Source organism: Thalassophryne amazonica, chromosome 7 (assembly GCF_902500255.1).
Source record: "Thalassophryne amazonica chromosome 7, fThaAma1.1, whole genome shotgun sequence".
NCBI lineage: Eukaryota > Metazoa > Chordata > Actinopteri > Batrachoidiformes > Batrachoididae > Thalassophryne > Thalassophryne amazonica.
The window spans coordinates 99,295,424-99,309,389 of NC_047109.1; the positions used below are offsets into that span (position 1 = coordinate 99,295,424).

Sequence of the window (13,966 nt, forward strand, 5' to 3'; positions counted from 1 at the left end):
AAGAAACACTCAGTGCATCATGGGAACCCCCCAGCAGTCTAAGTCTATAGCAGCATAACTAAGGGATGGTTCAGGGTCACCTGATCCAGCCCTAACTATAAGCTTTAGCAAAAAGGAAAGTTTTAAGCCTAATCTTAAAAGTAGAGAGGGTGTCTGTCTCCCTGATCTGAATTGGGAGCTGGTTCCACAGGAGAGGAGCCTGAAAGCTGAAGAGCGAAGCGCTCTATTGGGGTGATATGGTACTATGAGGTCCCTAAGATAAGATGGGACCTGATTATTCAAAACCTTATAAGTAAGAAGAAGAATTTTAAATTCTATTCTAGAATTAACAGGAAGCCAATGAAGAGAGGCCAATATGGGTGAGATATGCTCTCTCCTTCTAGTCCCCGTCAGTACTCTAGCTGCAGCATTTTGAATTAACTGAAGGCTTTTCAGGGAACTTTTAGGACAACCTGATAATAATGAATTGCAATAGTCCAGCCTAGAGGAAATAAATGCATGAATTAGTTTTTCAGCATGCCTAAGGGAAGCATGTATAAAGTGAATAAAATTGGTCCTAGCACAGAACCTTGTGGAACTCCATAATTAACCTTAGTCTGTGAAGAAGATTCCCCATTTACATGAACAAATTGTAATCTATTAGATAAATATGATTCAAACCACCACAGCGCAGTGCCTTTAATACCTATGGCATGCTCTAATCTCTGTAATAAAATTTTATGGTCAACAGTATCAAAAGCAGCACTGAGGTCTAACAGAACAAGCACAGAGATGAGTCCACTGTCTGAGGCCATAAGAAGATGATCTGTAACCTTCACTAATGCTGTTTCTGTACTATGATGAATTCTAAAACCTGACTGAAACTCTTCAAATAGACCATTCCTCTGCAGATGATCAGTTAGCTGTTTTACAGCTACCCTTTCAAGAATTTTTGAGAGAAAAGGAAGGTTGGAGATTGGCCTATAATTAGCTAAGATAGCTGGGTCAAGTGATGGCTTTTTAAGTAATGGTTTAATTACTGCCACCTTAAACGCCTGTGGTACATAGCCAACTAATAAAGATAGATTGATCATATTTATCATATCATGGTATCATTTTTTAAAAACTAAAAAAAAAAACAAAAAAAAACCCCACATAAATTTCAGCTCTGCTATGCCGAGGATAACAGAGTAAAACCAAAGTGGCTCAAATAAACACACGTAATTCAAAAAGCCCTTTTTTTTCTTGGAAGACTACGAGGGCTTTCTAACAGGCTGTGGTTTGACAGCCTGTTGCCATAACTCAAGATGTTACATCATAAATCTCTCAGTTTCAGGAAGGGGAGTCCCCAGAAGTGCTGTGTCATATCTGCTTCGTTTGACTTTGAAGTCACGTGACAGATCCGTGTGGAATTAACAGCACACAGCGTCTCATTTTTGAGCAATGTCATCACTGCGGGGATTGAATCATAACCTCAAAGCCGTGAGAAGAACTTGCGGAAAAACAGTTGTTCATCCTTGGAGCAGATAGATAATCAGTCTGATGATGAAGTCACCAAGAGTCTCTAGAATATGACTGTGGAATATTTAAGCACCAGCGTAAGAGTCTGATTTTGACTTTGCCCACAATTCAGGCAAACAACTTGTCTGTGAACTACTGCATGCTCAAAATATAGGCCAACATTGCCTCATGATGTTTTTTATAGCCAATATATTGACTTATGAATGCAGAATAATGACATGTAGCACCTGGTTTTCCAATTCTGCTTAAATTTTGTGTTGCATTAGTAATATTTTGAATGAAAAAGACAAAGCATTCACATATTGAGTCAAATTCAAAGGCATATTAAAGTACTACTACCCCCTTGTGCATAAACTGAGTTACTACAGGTAAAATTTCTGCAGCGCTTTACCGGCTGCCAGCTTAAAGGGGAACTCCGTCATTTTTCAGACTGGGCTCTATTTTTGGATGTTTATTGGTTTATCTTTCCACTCAGGACAAAAGCGTCATGGGCAAAACAGATACATCATGGAACTGTATGGGGTAAACTGAAAACATTCATTCTTGTCAACACTGAACAGGTGAAAATGTCATCAGAAGTGTCGGTAGACTGGGGAGGATGACTAATTATAAACTTTTTAAAATGACCGCTTGTACAGTTCCACACTTAGTCTCAGTTTTTAGCCTACAACTGCAGTGAGCCCCTCATCTACAATTAGCTTGTAATAGGAGCTGCCATTCATGGTGTTTACTGTCCCCCACCTACGTTTTAGTCATCAAAGGATTGACCCTATAATCCTGTGGTCAAGAGGCTACTTCTTTTCGATTTAGATCACAACTTCCCCAAATGAGCAAACGTGTTTTATAAGAATAACTGGAATGGCAGTCATGAAAGTGCACCCCAATGCCCCATCCAACAATGTATCCTGGTGAGTTGCAAGTCTCTGTATTATCCTAGTTTAGGCAAAAGTGATACTTTTTTTTTTTTTACTGGAAGTCATGCTAGCTTTATTTTTTACCCAAACTCTGTTGAGCAATGACAAACAAAGGAAGGCACTGGATCATCAGCAGAAGTTTTGAAGTGCCACCAGTGGGTAAACTTATTGACCTGTGATCACTGGCAGTATATGTTCAGAGTACCGTATTTTTCGGACTATAAGTCGCACTTTTTTACATGTTTTGGCCGGGGGTGCGACCTATACTGCAGAGCGACTTATAAATGAAAAATAAATTCAATTAATCAATTAATTTACTGTAATAAAACAATTTTACGTGACAGAGTCGCTCTATGTTTTAAAATGGCCACTGGAAAGGGAAATGCAATGCATCATGGGCACTGTAGTATAGCGGCCGCCCTATAGGTCACGTTGGTCGCGATAACCAATCAGAGAACAGAACATTGGACGTGTATTCCTCACCTCACCCAGACAATGATTGTGAAACAGCGTGTGAAGCAGACGAACACGGTGCCTGCTGTTATTCCGGCAGGGCTAACAAAACAGCTTCAGCCCTTGGATATCAGTGTGAGCAGAGTGTTTAAGTTGACACTGAGAGCTGCGTGGAAGCACTGGGTGAGCGACGGTGGAGGATTAGCGTCTGCACTTGGAAGGAGCTGGCGTCGACACCACTGGGAGGTCATGAGCTGCGCAGGTAGGTGTTGCACGAACATCGGCAGCTGACACCTGGTGTGTACTATGGTCCACAGCGGGTAATATGTTAGAAAAGAACCGTTCAGCGATGGTGCGAGTTATAATTCGACTCTCAATGTGGTCCGCAAAATACAAACATATCCGTAGGTAAAATGCAGCTCATGAGAGGGCACTCAAGGCTTGTGTGACTGTTCCTGCGACTTCTGACTACCATAGAAAAATAAAAATTTCAACATTACTGATAACAAGACAACGGAGAAGGCCCGAAAAAAGGCCACCAAAAAGAAAATCATACTCTGCAGATTGCAAGTTGCGACTGGTGAAATATGCATCCGAAAACGGTAGCCGACACAATATTATCAACTGAACTTCTCATGTTAAGTTAACATACCTGTATGTCCATGCGACTTATAGTCCAGTGCGACTTATTTATGGTTTATTTTTCTTTATAATGGATAAAGTGGCTGGTGCAACTTATACTCCAGTGCGACTTATAGTTCAGAAAATGCGGTAATTATAAAATGCAAGAACGTGGTAGTAATGTCAAAATACAATTTTAAAGTTCAAGAGAATCCATGAATTAGATTTGTCCTCAGCCTGTGAGGTGTCTACGAGGGCCAGTGTGGAAGTTTTGAGGCTGGCCCAGCCTCCACCTTTTGCATTCTGAGAAACAAACATTCCTCAAGAATGTGTGACGTTTTTGACTCACTGGGTACAATGCTGAGAGATGGTGGTTTCTCAGAATGCAAAAGATAGAGAACCACGCCTGACTTTTTCTAGGTCAGGCTCAAAACGTCTCAATTGCCCCTTGTATCATTGGAATCAGTCACAGCAGACTGGTAACACACACACCCCATTTTATTATGACCACCAGAAGATGCTATGGTTTATCAAAAACAGACCCTCTCTCTCTCTCAGACCCTGTTACCTCTCTTCTTCAACAATAACTGCAAGTATTGTAGTTATTTTGGTCTCATACAGCATTTTGTGATACATTCTTGCTTGTTTATGTCCACATTATCCTCCGACAAGCCTACCATGTTTGTGCAAGAACTAGCTTGTAATGACTTTGTAGGAGGTCTCAGCCCATCAGTGCCATATCTTCAAACTGAGGAATGCATGATCTCAAAGTCAGTCAACATGTTTGGTTCCAGACCCTCCAGGGTGGATGATCAAGGCTACTCATTCAATTCAGTTCAATTCATCTATATACGTAGCACCTAATCACAACAAAGCTGCCTAGAGCAACCCTTAGAGCAAGCACACAGCTGACAGTGGTAAGGAAAAACTCCCTCAGACGTTATCAAGGAAGAAACCTCAAGCAGACCAGACTCAAAGGGGTGACCCACTGCTTTGGCCATTCTAACAGTACTCATGTATTTCCTTTATGCTGCATTTACACATAGGCAGGACACTTTACAAATGTCACATTTGTGCCATTCTTGGCACATTCCTGACATTCTTAACGTGACATAAGTTTCTTAATAGTGCGTGTTGGTGCGTGAAATTCGTGATTTAATGGAGCATGTTTTTGGCTGTCAAAAAATCCTCCACGAATGTCATGCACCACCCTCATTTCACCTCATGTCGTGGAGCATGTTGATCCGTCTTGATTAGTGGTGATCCTTAATAGAGTGTGACAGTGTTCTTCTCTGGCGTGTGCACAATTAAACCCTGCTGCATCACATTCAGTTTCATTTTTGCAGTATGCTGAAGAAGGACAGTAATGCCAAGTCGGCTAAAAGTTTTGTTCCAATGCTCCTCAACACGCTCCTGCAGGTGTTCCACCTGCTGCATGTGCCTGATGTTTGGGAAAATGAGCAAGACGCGTGGAGCCACACATCTGGCTCTCTCCATCTCCTCCTCTCTGCGCCACTCCATGGCACAGAGCCCAAGAATGCAGTCACAAAGTTCTTCTGCTGTGGATTTTGAGTAGCAAACTGGAGCGATCTGAATTGTTCAGCAGTTAATGGATGAATATGGGGGTGTGTGTCACAATGTGACAGAACATAACGATGTGCTGTTAAGTGCAATAGTGCGGAACATTATTCTTGACCGTGCATTCCTGGTGGTTCCTGATAATGGTTCCTGATAATTCTCCAGCAACACGTGCCATTAATCGTAAGGCGTGGTAACAGGTTGCAGCAGTTCCTGAGGACACCTGACGCCTCTGCCTCAAATCATCACATTCATGATCCGTGGCCAAGAATGTATACTTCGTTGCATTCGTGACTCGTAATGTGTAAATGCAGCATTACAGTGGTTTGTGGAAAAATGGATTTCTGTCATGAGAGAATTTTCAAAAACAAGTAGTATGCTCAGACACTTGACTGCTAAAAATGTTTTAATAAACTAAAAAAGTGGTCCTGTCCATAAACCTAGTTTTGCCATGTTTGTTGAAAATGTGCACATTAGTACTTTATTAATCCTACAAACAGACAGATGTGAAAGACAGAATCATCGCCTTTGCATGGTTTGCCTTTTCCCCAGCCAACCTATGACAAGGACATATTGTAACCTGAGAAACGGTGGTGTCCCACACCTGCACCGAGAAATAATGCACTAATCATCTAATATAAACACAGCCGGTGCTGACAGCGTGAATTATTCAGAAATCATTACACTACTCATTACGCTAAATAAACACACACCTCATTTGAGTGACATGTCATTAACTACAAAGTCTTGTGCAAAGATCACGTGTCTGTGTGCACATTGACACACATATTCATTTATACACAACACAATGGAAGACGACTGCCTGCCAGATGGATTTAATAATAATTTGATCAACAAGTGCAGCTGGATGAATTCTCACTGGAAAGCCATACTGTATGTAAGCAAGATGTATTCCATGCAAAGAGCACACACGACTGTATATTTTTGTTTTATTAGAGCACTGAATGCTTATTGTTCTTCATTGTTCATTGGTGCCCAGTTAATTTGACTCTGGACTACATTGTCAGAAAGAAAATTGAATTTCAAAAGGATCTTCATGTATGTGTGTGTGTGTGTGTGTGTGTGTAGTCTATATTGTTATGTTATATGGCTCTGTTAAGCCACAAACTCAAGACAACATGCCACATTTAGTGTATCCATAACTAATAAATACAAATACAAAAACTAAAACTGGAGATTGTACAGTCAATAATATTAGCTTTTTCCAAATTTGGCTCTCAGTCTTCAGTTCATAAACAGTATTTAATCAAACTCTAATGCTAATCTCACTCTTACCTAATGCCAGCACTCCGTAGCCAGGCCGGCAGGTGGTGTGTGTGATGCAGAATTCCACCTCTAGGTGGAAACCTGGAGCACACTCGCACAGTTGATCGTGGGTGCTGTTGCACTGCCGTTTAACAAGCTGTCTCTCCTTACACACCTGCACACATTAAAAATGCAAGTTCAAGTACATAGCGCAAAGCAGCAAAGGCCGCCGGGGCTGCTGATCCTTACATGTGTACACACACTGATGAGAATAGTGAAGTTCTCTCATTGTTAAAATAATGTGTTTAATTACAACTAGACAATAGGACCTGTGGGCATGAAGATGCTGAGGACTATGTCATGTAGGTTGTGCAAGTACAGTGGTCCCTTGTTTATCGCGGGAGTTACGTTCTAAAAATAGCCTGCAATAAGCGAAATCCGCGAAGTAGTCAGCGTTATTTTTTACAATTATTATAGACTTTTTAAGGCTGTAAAACCCCTCACTACACACTTTATACACTTTTCTCAAACAGGCATTAACATTTTCTCACTTTTCTCTCGTGTGTAAACACTCTCAAAGTTCAAACCTTAGTAGAAAAATAAGACCAATCTGTTTTCAGGCCCAAACATTTGTTTGAGAAATAAAAATAGAACGTTTTCCTACAAATAATTATGATGGCTTTTAGAACTAACTTATTTAATTTTAACGATCAACCTACGAGGTTGGACACGTAAGAAATTATTAACAGTGACTGACCAGTATTTCATAGTTCCTCTGATCGCGCCCCTTCGTCGTGGCGCCGCTCCGCTGAAGGCCTCGCTGCAGGTGTCTTTTTCCGAGTGAAGAACACAGTTATGGGTAGTTGTTGGCGCTCTTTTTTCTTCTGGGTGAGAAGATTCTTATAAACAGACACCCAGAACACAATGCGCGTACTCTCCCTTCGCGGTGTCGCGACCGGCTGCTTGATGACGACGCAGAACACAATGCGCTGTAAAAAGAAAAAAAAAAAAGAAAAACGGCATGCAAAATTGGACTAAAAAAATCAGCGAAACTGCGAGGCCGCGAAAGGTGAACTGCGTTATAGCGAGGGACCACTGTATTGCATCAGTAAGGACATGGTTACCTTGGTGTGGGTAGAATTTTTGGGTCAACAACACAAGGAAAATATGACATTTGAGTCCAATGGCCTTGATTTTCCCCTAAATAATTGACCTTGCCCAAGGAAATTCAGGAATCCACTTGCATATGTGTGCCAAGTTTGGGCCAAATCAAGTTAAAAAGCAAATTCCTTGAATCCAGTAGCTTTGAATTTTTTCCAGAATTAAACCTTTGATGACAACTGCAGGGTCAACCTTCCCTTATTAATCAGATTTGGAAGAAATCGCCCAAAGCACCTGTGAGAAGTAGGACAAATACTGAAAGATGTGACCTTGACCCTACTGATGGACCTTTAATATCACCTGGGCATTTCAGAAACCTTCCTATGCATTGGTGCCCAGTTTGGAGTGTAAAAAAAAAAAACAATCAAAATTTTGACCTTGAACCACAATGACTGTGACCTTTGTCAAGTGGAGCATTTTAAGGGTAATTCCACAATTGACCACATACCAAGTTTGGTGAAACTTGACCACCTGTGAGGAGGAGGGAAATAAATATACAAACACTGAAATTATGATATTCAACCCAAAAGTCTTGTAATCAACAAAATGATTCAGCTCTGTCGCCACTTTGGAGGCTGCAGGTTGTGCTGTGATGTTGGTTTGCATACTATTGCAACACATGTACAGTGGATAAAATGTAATCAACAAAATAGCATTTGAACAGCAACTGACGTCTTCACTGAGAACACACGTATTGCATTCACTGTACTGTACGAGAGTCTTTATCAATGCATCCTTATAATTCACGGCTACATTTCTTAATGCATGCAACACCAAAAATCTGAGTACGAAAGAAAATTGTTTTTGTGTGTTTCGTGGATTACCTAACTCCAGAAGGTCTGAAATATCAGGAAGTTTATTTGAATACCAGAACGACCTGAACACGGCTACTAGTGACAAAATTTAAAAGTTACATTAATTGTGCGAGCAAAGCGACACTCAGCAGTGCGAAGGTTGGTCATGGTACACTGAGTCTAAGACAGGAAGTGCCAAATTTTGAGTCTACAGTGAAACAGGAAATGTCAAATGTCAAACACTTCCTGGACTGACACTTCCTGGATTGATAGACGAGATCTCACTGAATCTCGTGGGAACTCAGTGGTAAGTTCACACTGAAACAGGAAGTGCCAAATTTTGAGTACACAGTGAAACAGGAAATGTCAAATGTTGAACATTCCTGGTATGGGTGGAGCTAGAGCAGAGGCCAGGATTGTACTGGACTCCCGTGAAATGTGATCGGACAGAGATGACTGACATGTCACGGCACATGCAAAAAAATTAAAAAAAGAAATAAAGCTGCATGACTGCTAGGTTCCTCCTGTACAGTAGTTGGTGTTGTGTACCAGAAAAAGTTACAATCTACCTTAGTAGAAGAAGAAAAATATTTGCCTCAGATTCGAACTGAACACGTCGTCTGAACCTTGGACTCGTAATGACACAAAAGTTTTATTGGTGAGTAAACGACCGTATTTTATGCAGAAAATGAGGTCCAGGTTGTTAAAAGTGCATTTCTCCTTTAATTTCCTTATATATATATATATATATATATATATATATATATATATATATATATATATATATATATATATATAGGATGTTCATTCAGTTGTTTAATTTTGTAGAAAAAAAGCAGATCACAGACATGACACAAAACTAAAGTCATTTCAAATGGCAACTTTCTGGCTTTAAGAAACACTATAAGAAATCAACTGCAAAAACATTCCTTGCAAAAAGACACATAGGGTCAATGTCATGGCATAGGGTCAATGTCAATGAGCAGATCTGATTTGATGCAGGTGTTAATTTGGGGGCTGAAAATTTACAGGGTGATTCCATAATTTTTTCCTCAGAATTGAGTGATTCCATATTTTTTTCCTCTGCTTGGTCTAAAGAAGTAACCGTTACTGACTGCCACAATCTTTTTTTCTTGATTTCTTATAGTGTTTCTTAAAGCCAGAAAGTTGCCATTTGAAATGACTTTAGTTTTGTGTCATGTCTGTGATCTGCTTTTTTTCTACAAAATTAAACAACTGAATGAACATCCTCTGAGGCCGGTGATTCCATAATTTTTGCCAGGGGTTGTATATATATATATATATATATATATATATATATATATATATATATATATATATATATATATATATATATATATATATATATATATATATATATATATATATATATATGTGTGTGTGTGTGTGTGTTTCTCTAGTGATTTAAACAAACAGGCAGCTGTTGATTTATGTTGATTTATGAGATATAATGTGAAGATGCTCAGGCTGTTCTGTATAAAACCTGTGTAGCCTCTTAATTTTGCTCTCTGAAGGACTTATTTTTTAAATAACCTCTTAATTTTGCTGTCTGAGTGACACAGCAGTGACACAACTTTAGACAAATAAATCTAAAGATATCTTCCTTAAACTCAAACTGAAAGCAAATCTGTACAACTTGATATAAATTAATTAAAATATAAAATCCTGCTTCCTGATGAAGTGGTGTAGAGGAGGATTTTCTTAAAAAGAAGACCTGATAGTTCAGCTACAGAAAGTACATTTGAGATGAAAGCCTAGATTTGATGTTTTGATGAAAGAAACTTTTGTATTTCTTCACATATTTTGTATTTCCAAGTCACATATTTGGTGACTTGGAAATGTTGATGTTTTGAAGTTTTAGAGATTTGCTTTCAGTTTGAGTTTGAAGAAGATAATTTTAGAAATTTTTATTCTTTATATATTTTTGTATTTCTTGTATTTGAAATGGCATAAACAAATTAAAATGTGTGAAATACCAAGTGTTCCAATACTTCTGGTGGGCACAGTATCCTAAGTGCAAAATCAGTGTGGTATTATTACATTTTTTAAGAATGCTTAATTTTCACTGCTGCTGCACTTTGTGTGAAATCGTAGTCATATCTTATATCATATTGATATGACAATATTGAGATACGATAATTTGGCCATATTGTGCAGCCCTACTGTTAACTAGCTGAAAACTTTGAATATTAATTTACATCTACATTTAAAAATGCGTAAAGTGGCACGGGGATAAGAGGGCTGTAATTAGGGGGGTCTGGGGGGTGGAGCCCCCCAGAGGCTAAGACGGCAAAAAAAGAAAAATGCTTAAAAAGGAGGGAGGTCTGGGGGGGAGGGGGGCTGAAAGGTTTTAGCCATGCTAATGCTCCCCTGAAGCATTTGCTAAAAAAAAAAGTCTGAAGGACCTAAATGACATGGTGAGATGCTGAAGAGCTTCGCCCATTCATGTCTGTGACATATACATATTATATATTGTGTTCAAATGTCAAATTTTCAAGCATGGACTTTTAATATTCTACTGCCCTGATGCTGATATACAGAGAATAAAGCCAACTGTTGTAAAAATCTGCTGAAGTCTCACCATAACTGTTTATATGAAGATTGTAATATTACTGTTGTTTTTATTTTATTTTATTTTATTAAATTATTAAGTTGCTAAGCTTATTTTCAAAATAAAAAAAATATTCAAACTGATTTGTTTGTAGCTGTCGTATCTGATACACAAAGCTTGTTCAACCAATAAAAGAATGTAAAAACTGAGTTAAATGCAACCAGATTTTCTTGTAAGTTTTGTATTTTAAAGATGAAGTGGTCACATATTTTACTTATTTGTTTGCAAATATTAGCTATTTTTGTCATTTTTCCATTGTTTTTCAAATGTTTTAGGAGCATCTACTACATCAATATAAAATAGAGTAACTAAAAAAGTCTCAGCTCTAATAGATAATTGGCAAAGCCTCTGGGGAAAACCTGGTCTTGTTAGGAGAGACGGCATCCATCCCACTTTGGATGGAGCAGCTCTCATTTCTAGAAATCTGGCCAATTTTCTTAAATCCTCCAAACCGTGACTATCCAGGGTTGGGACCAGGAAGCAGAGTTGTAGTCTTACACACCTCTCTACAGCTACACCTCTCTCCCCCTGCCATCCCCTCATTACCCCATCCCTGTAGAGACGGTGCCTGCTCCCAGACCACCAACAACCAGTAAAAATCTATTTAAGCATAAAAATTAAAAAAGAAAAAATAATATAGCACCTTCAACTGCACCACAGACTAAAACAGTTAAATGTGGTCTATTAAACATTAGATCTCTCTCTTCTAAGTCCCTGTTAGTAAATGATATAATAATTGATCAACATATTGATTTATTCTGCCTTACAGAAACCTGGTTACAGCAGGATGAATATGTTAGTTTAAATGAGTCAACACTCCCGAGTCACACTAACTGCCAGAACGCTCGTAGCACGGGCCGAGGTGGAGGATTAGCAGCAATCTTCCACTCCAGCTTATTAATTAACCAAAAACCCAGACAGAGCTTTAATTCATTTGAAAGCTTGTCTCTTAGTCTTGTCCATCCAAATTGGAAGTCCCAAAAACCAGTTTTATTTGTTGTTATCTATCGTCCTCCTGGTCGTTACTGTGAGTTTCTCTGTGAATTTTCGGACCTTTTGTCTGACTTAGTGCTGTGCTCAGATAAGATAATTATAGTGGGCGATTTTAACATCACACAGATGCTGAGAATGACAGTCTCAACACTGCATTTAATCTATTGTTAGACTCGATTGGCTTTGCTCAAAATGTAAATGAGTCCACCCACCACTTTAATCATACCTTAGATCTTGTTCTGACTTATGGTATGGAAATTGAAGGCTTAACAGTATTCCCTGAAAACCCCCTTCTGTCTGATCATTTCTTAATAACATTTACATTTACTCTGATGGACTACCCAGCAGTGGGGAATAAGTTTCATTACAGTAGAAGTATTTCAGAAAGTGCTGTAACTAGGTTTAAGGATATGATTCCTTCTTTATGTTCTCCAACGCCATATACCAACACAGGGCAGAGTAGCTACCTAAACTCTGTGAGTGAGATAGATTATCTCGTCAATAGTTTTATATCCTCATTGAGGACAACTTTGGATGCTGTAGCTCCTCTGAAAAAGAGAGCCTTAAATCAGAAGTGCCTGACTCCGTGGTATAAGTCACAAACTTGCAGCTTAAAGCAGATAACCCGTAAGTTGGAGAGGAAATGGCATCTCACTAATTTAGAAGATCTTCACTTAGCCTGGAAAAAGAGTCTGTTGCTCTATAAAAAAGCCCTCTGTAAAGCCAGGACATCTTACTACTCATCACTAATTGAAGAAAATAAGAACAACCCCACGTTTCTTTTCAGCACTGTAGCCAGGCTGACAAAGAGTCAGAGCTCTATTGAGCCGAGTATTCCTTTAACTTTAACTAGTAATGATTTCATGACTTTCTTTGCTAATAAAATTTTAACTATTAGAGAAAAAATTACTCATAACCATCCCAAAGACATATCGTTCTCTTTGGCTGCTTTCAGTGATGCCGGTATTTGGTTAGACTCTTTCTCTCCGATTGTTCTGTCTGAGTTATTTTCATTAGTTACTTCCTCCAAACCATCAACATATCTATTAGACCCCATTCCTACCAGGCTGCTCAAGGAAGCCCTACCATTAATTAATGCTTCGATCTTAAATATGATCAATCTGTCTTTATTAGTTGGCTATGTACCACAGGCTTTTAAGGTGGCAGTAATTAAACCATTACTTAAAAAGCCACCACTTGACCCAGCTGTCTTAGCTAATTATAGGCCAATCTCCAACCTTCCTTTTCTCTCAAAAATTCTTGAAAGGGTAGTTGTAAAACAGCTAACTGATCATTTGCAGAGGAATGGTCTATTTGAAGAGTTTCAGTCAGGGTTTAGAATTCATCATAGTACAGAAACAGCATTAGTGAAGGTTACAAATGATCTTCTTATGGCCTCAGACAGTGGACTCATCTCTGTGCTTGTTCTGTTAGACCTCAGTGCTGCTTTTGATACTGTTGACCATAAAATTTTATTACAGAGATTAGAGCATGCCATAGGTATTAAAGGCACTGCGCTGCGGTGGTTTGAATCATATTTATCAAATAGATTATGTTATGTGGGCCGCCCGAAGAGGAGGTACTGCTGGCCAACGCCAGAGGGCGCCCTGCCTGTAGTCGGGTTTCAGGCACCAGAGGGCGCAGTCACCACCCAGGAGCCAGGACTACCAGCTGTCAGTAATCATCATCACTGCACCATAAAAGCCTGGAGGAGACACCACATCTCTGCCGAGATATCAGTTTACCACTCAGGTAATTCTCTCAGCCGTTGTTTCTGTGCCGAACGCACATACCTTGTTTGTTCTGAACTTTTTGCAGGAGTACCTGTTACTCTACTTACAGCTGGAGCTGGGTTTGTGGACGGTGGGGAAGTGACGACCTTCACTCCTCATTCCACTTACGTTAAGTAGTAGTTCAGGCTCTGCCGTTAACTGGTTCCAGAGTTGGAGGTGGAGGTGTTCCCTCCAAGTGGATAAACACTGTGAGTTGCTGACTGCTTACTGGGTGTCCACACACCCACCATTAACCTGTTTTTGTTCCTGCCAGCAGTACCG

At 39.4% G+C, this 13,966-nt stretch overlaps 1 protein-coding gene across 1 annotated transcript in view; it reads right to left on the reverse strand.

Moving 5' to 3' along the window:
• LOC117514667 (tumor necrosis factor receptor superfamily member 11B-like) overlaps positions 1-13,966 on the reverse strand; it is a 105,852-nt gene that overhangs the window by 32,905 nt on the left and 58,981 nt on the right. Inside the window, exon 3 of the mRNA XM_034175237.1 lies at positions 6,363-6,507. Within this exon, the coding sequence (XP_034031128.1) occupies positions 6,363-6,507 (145 nt within the window). The remainder of the gene's footprint in view (positions 1-6,362; positions 6,508-13,966) is intronic.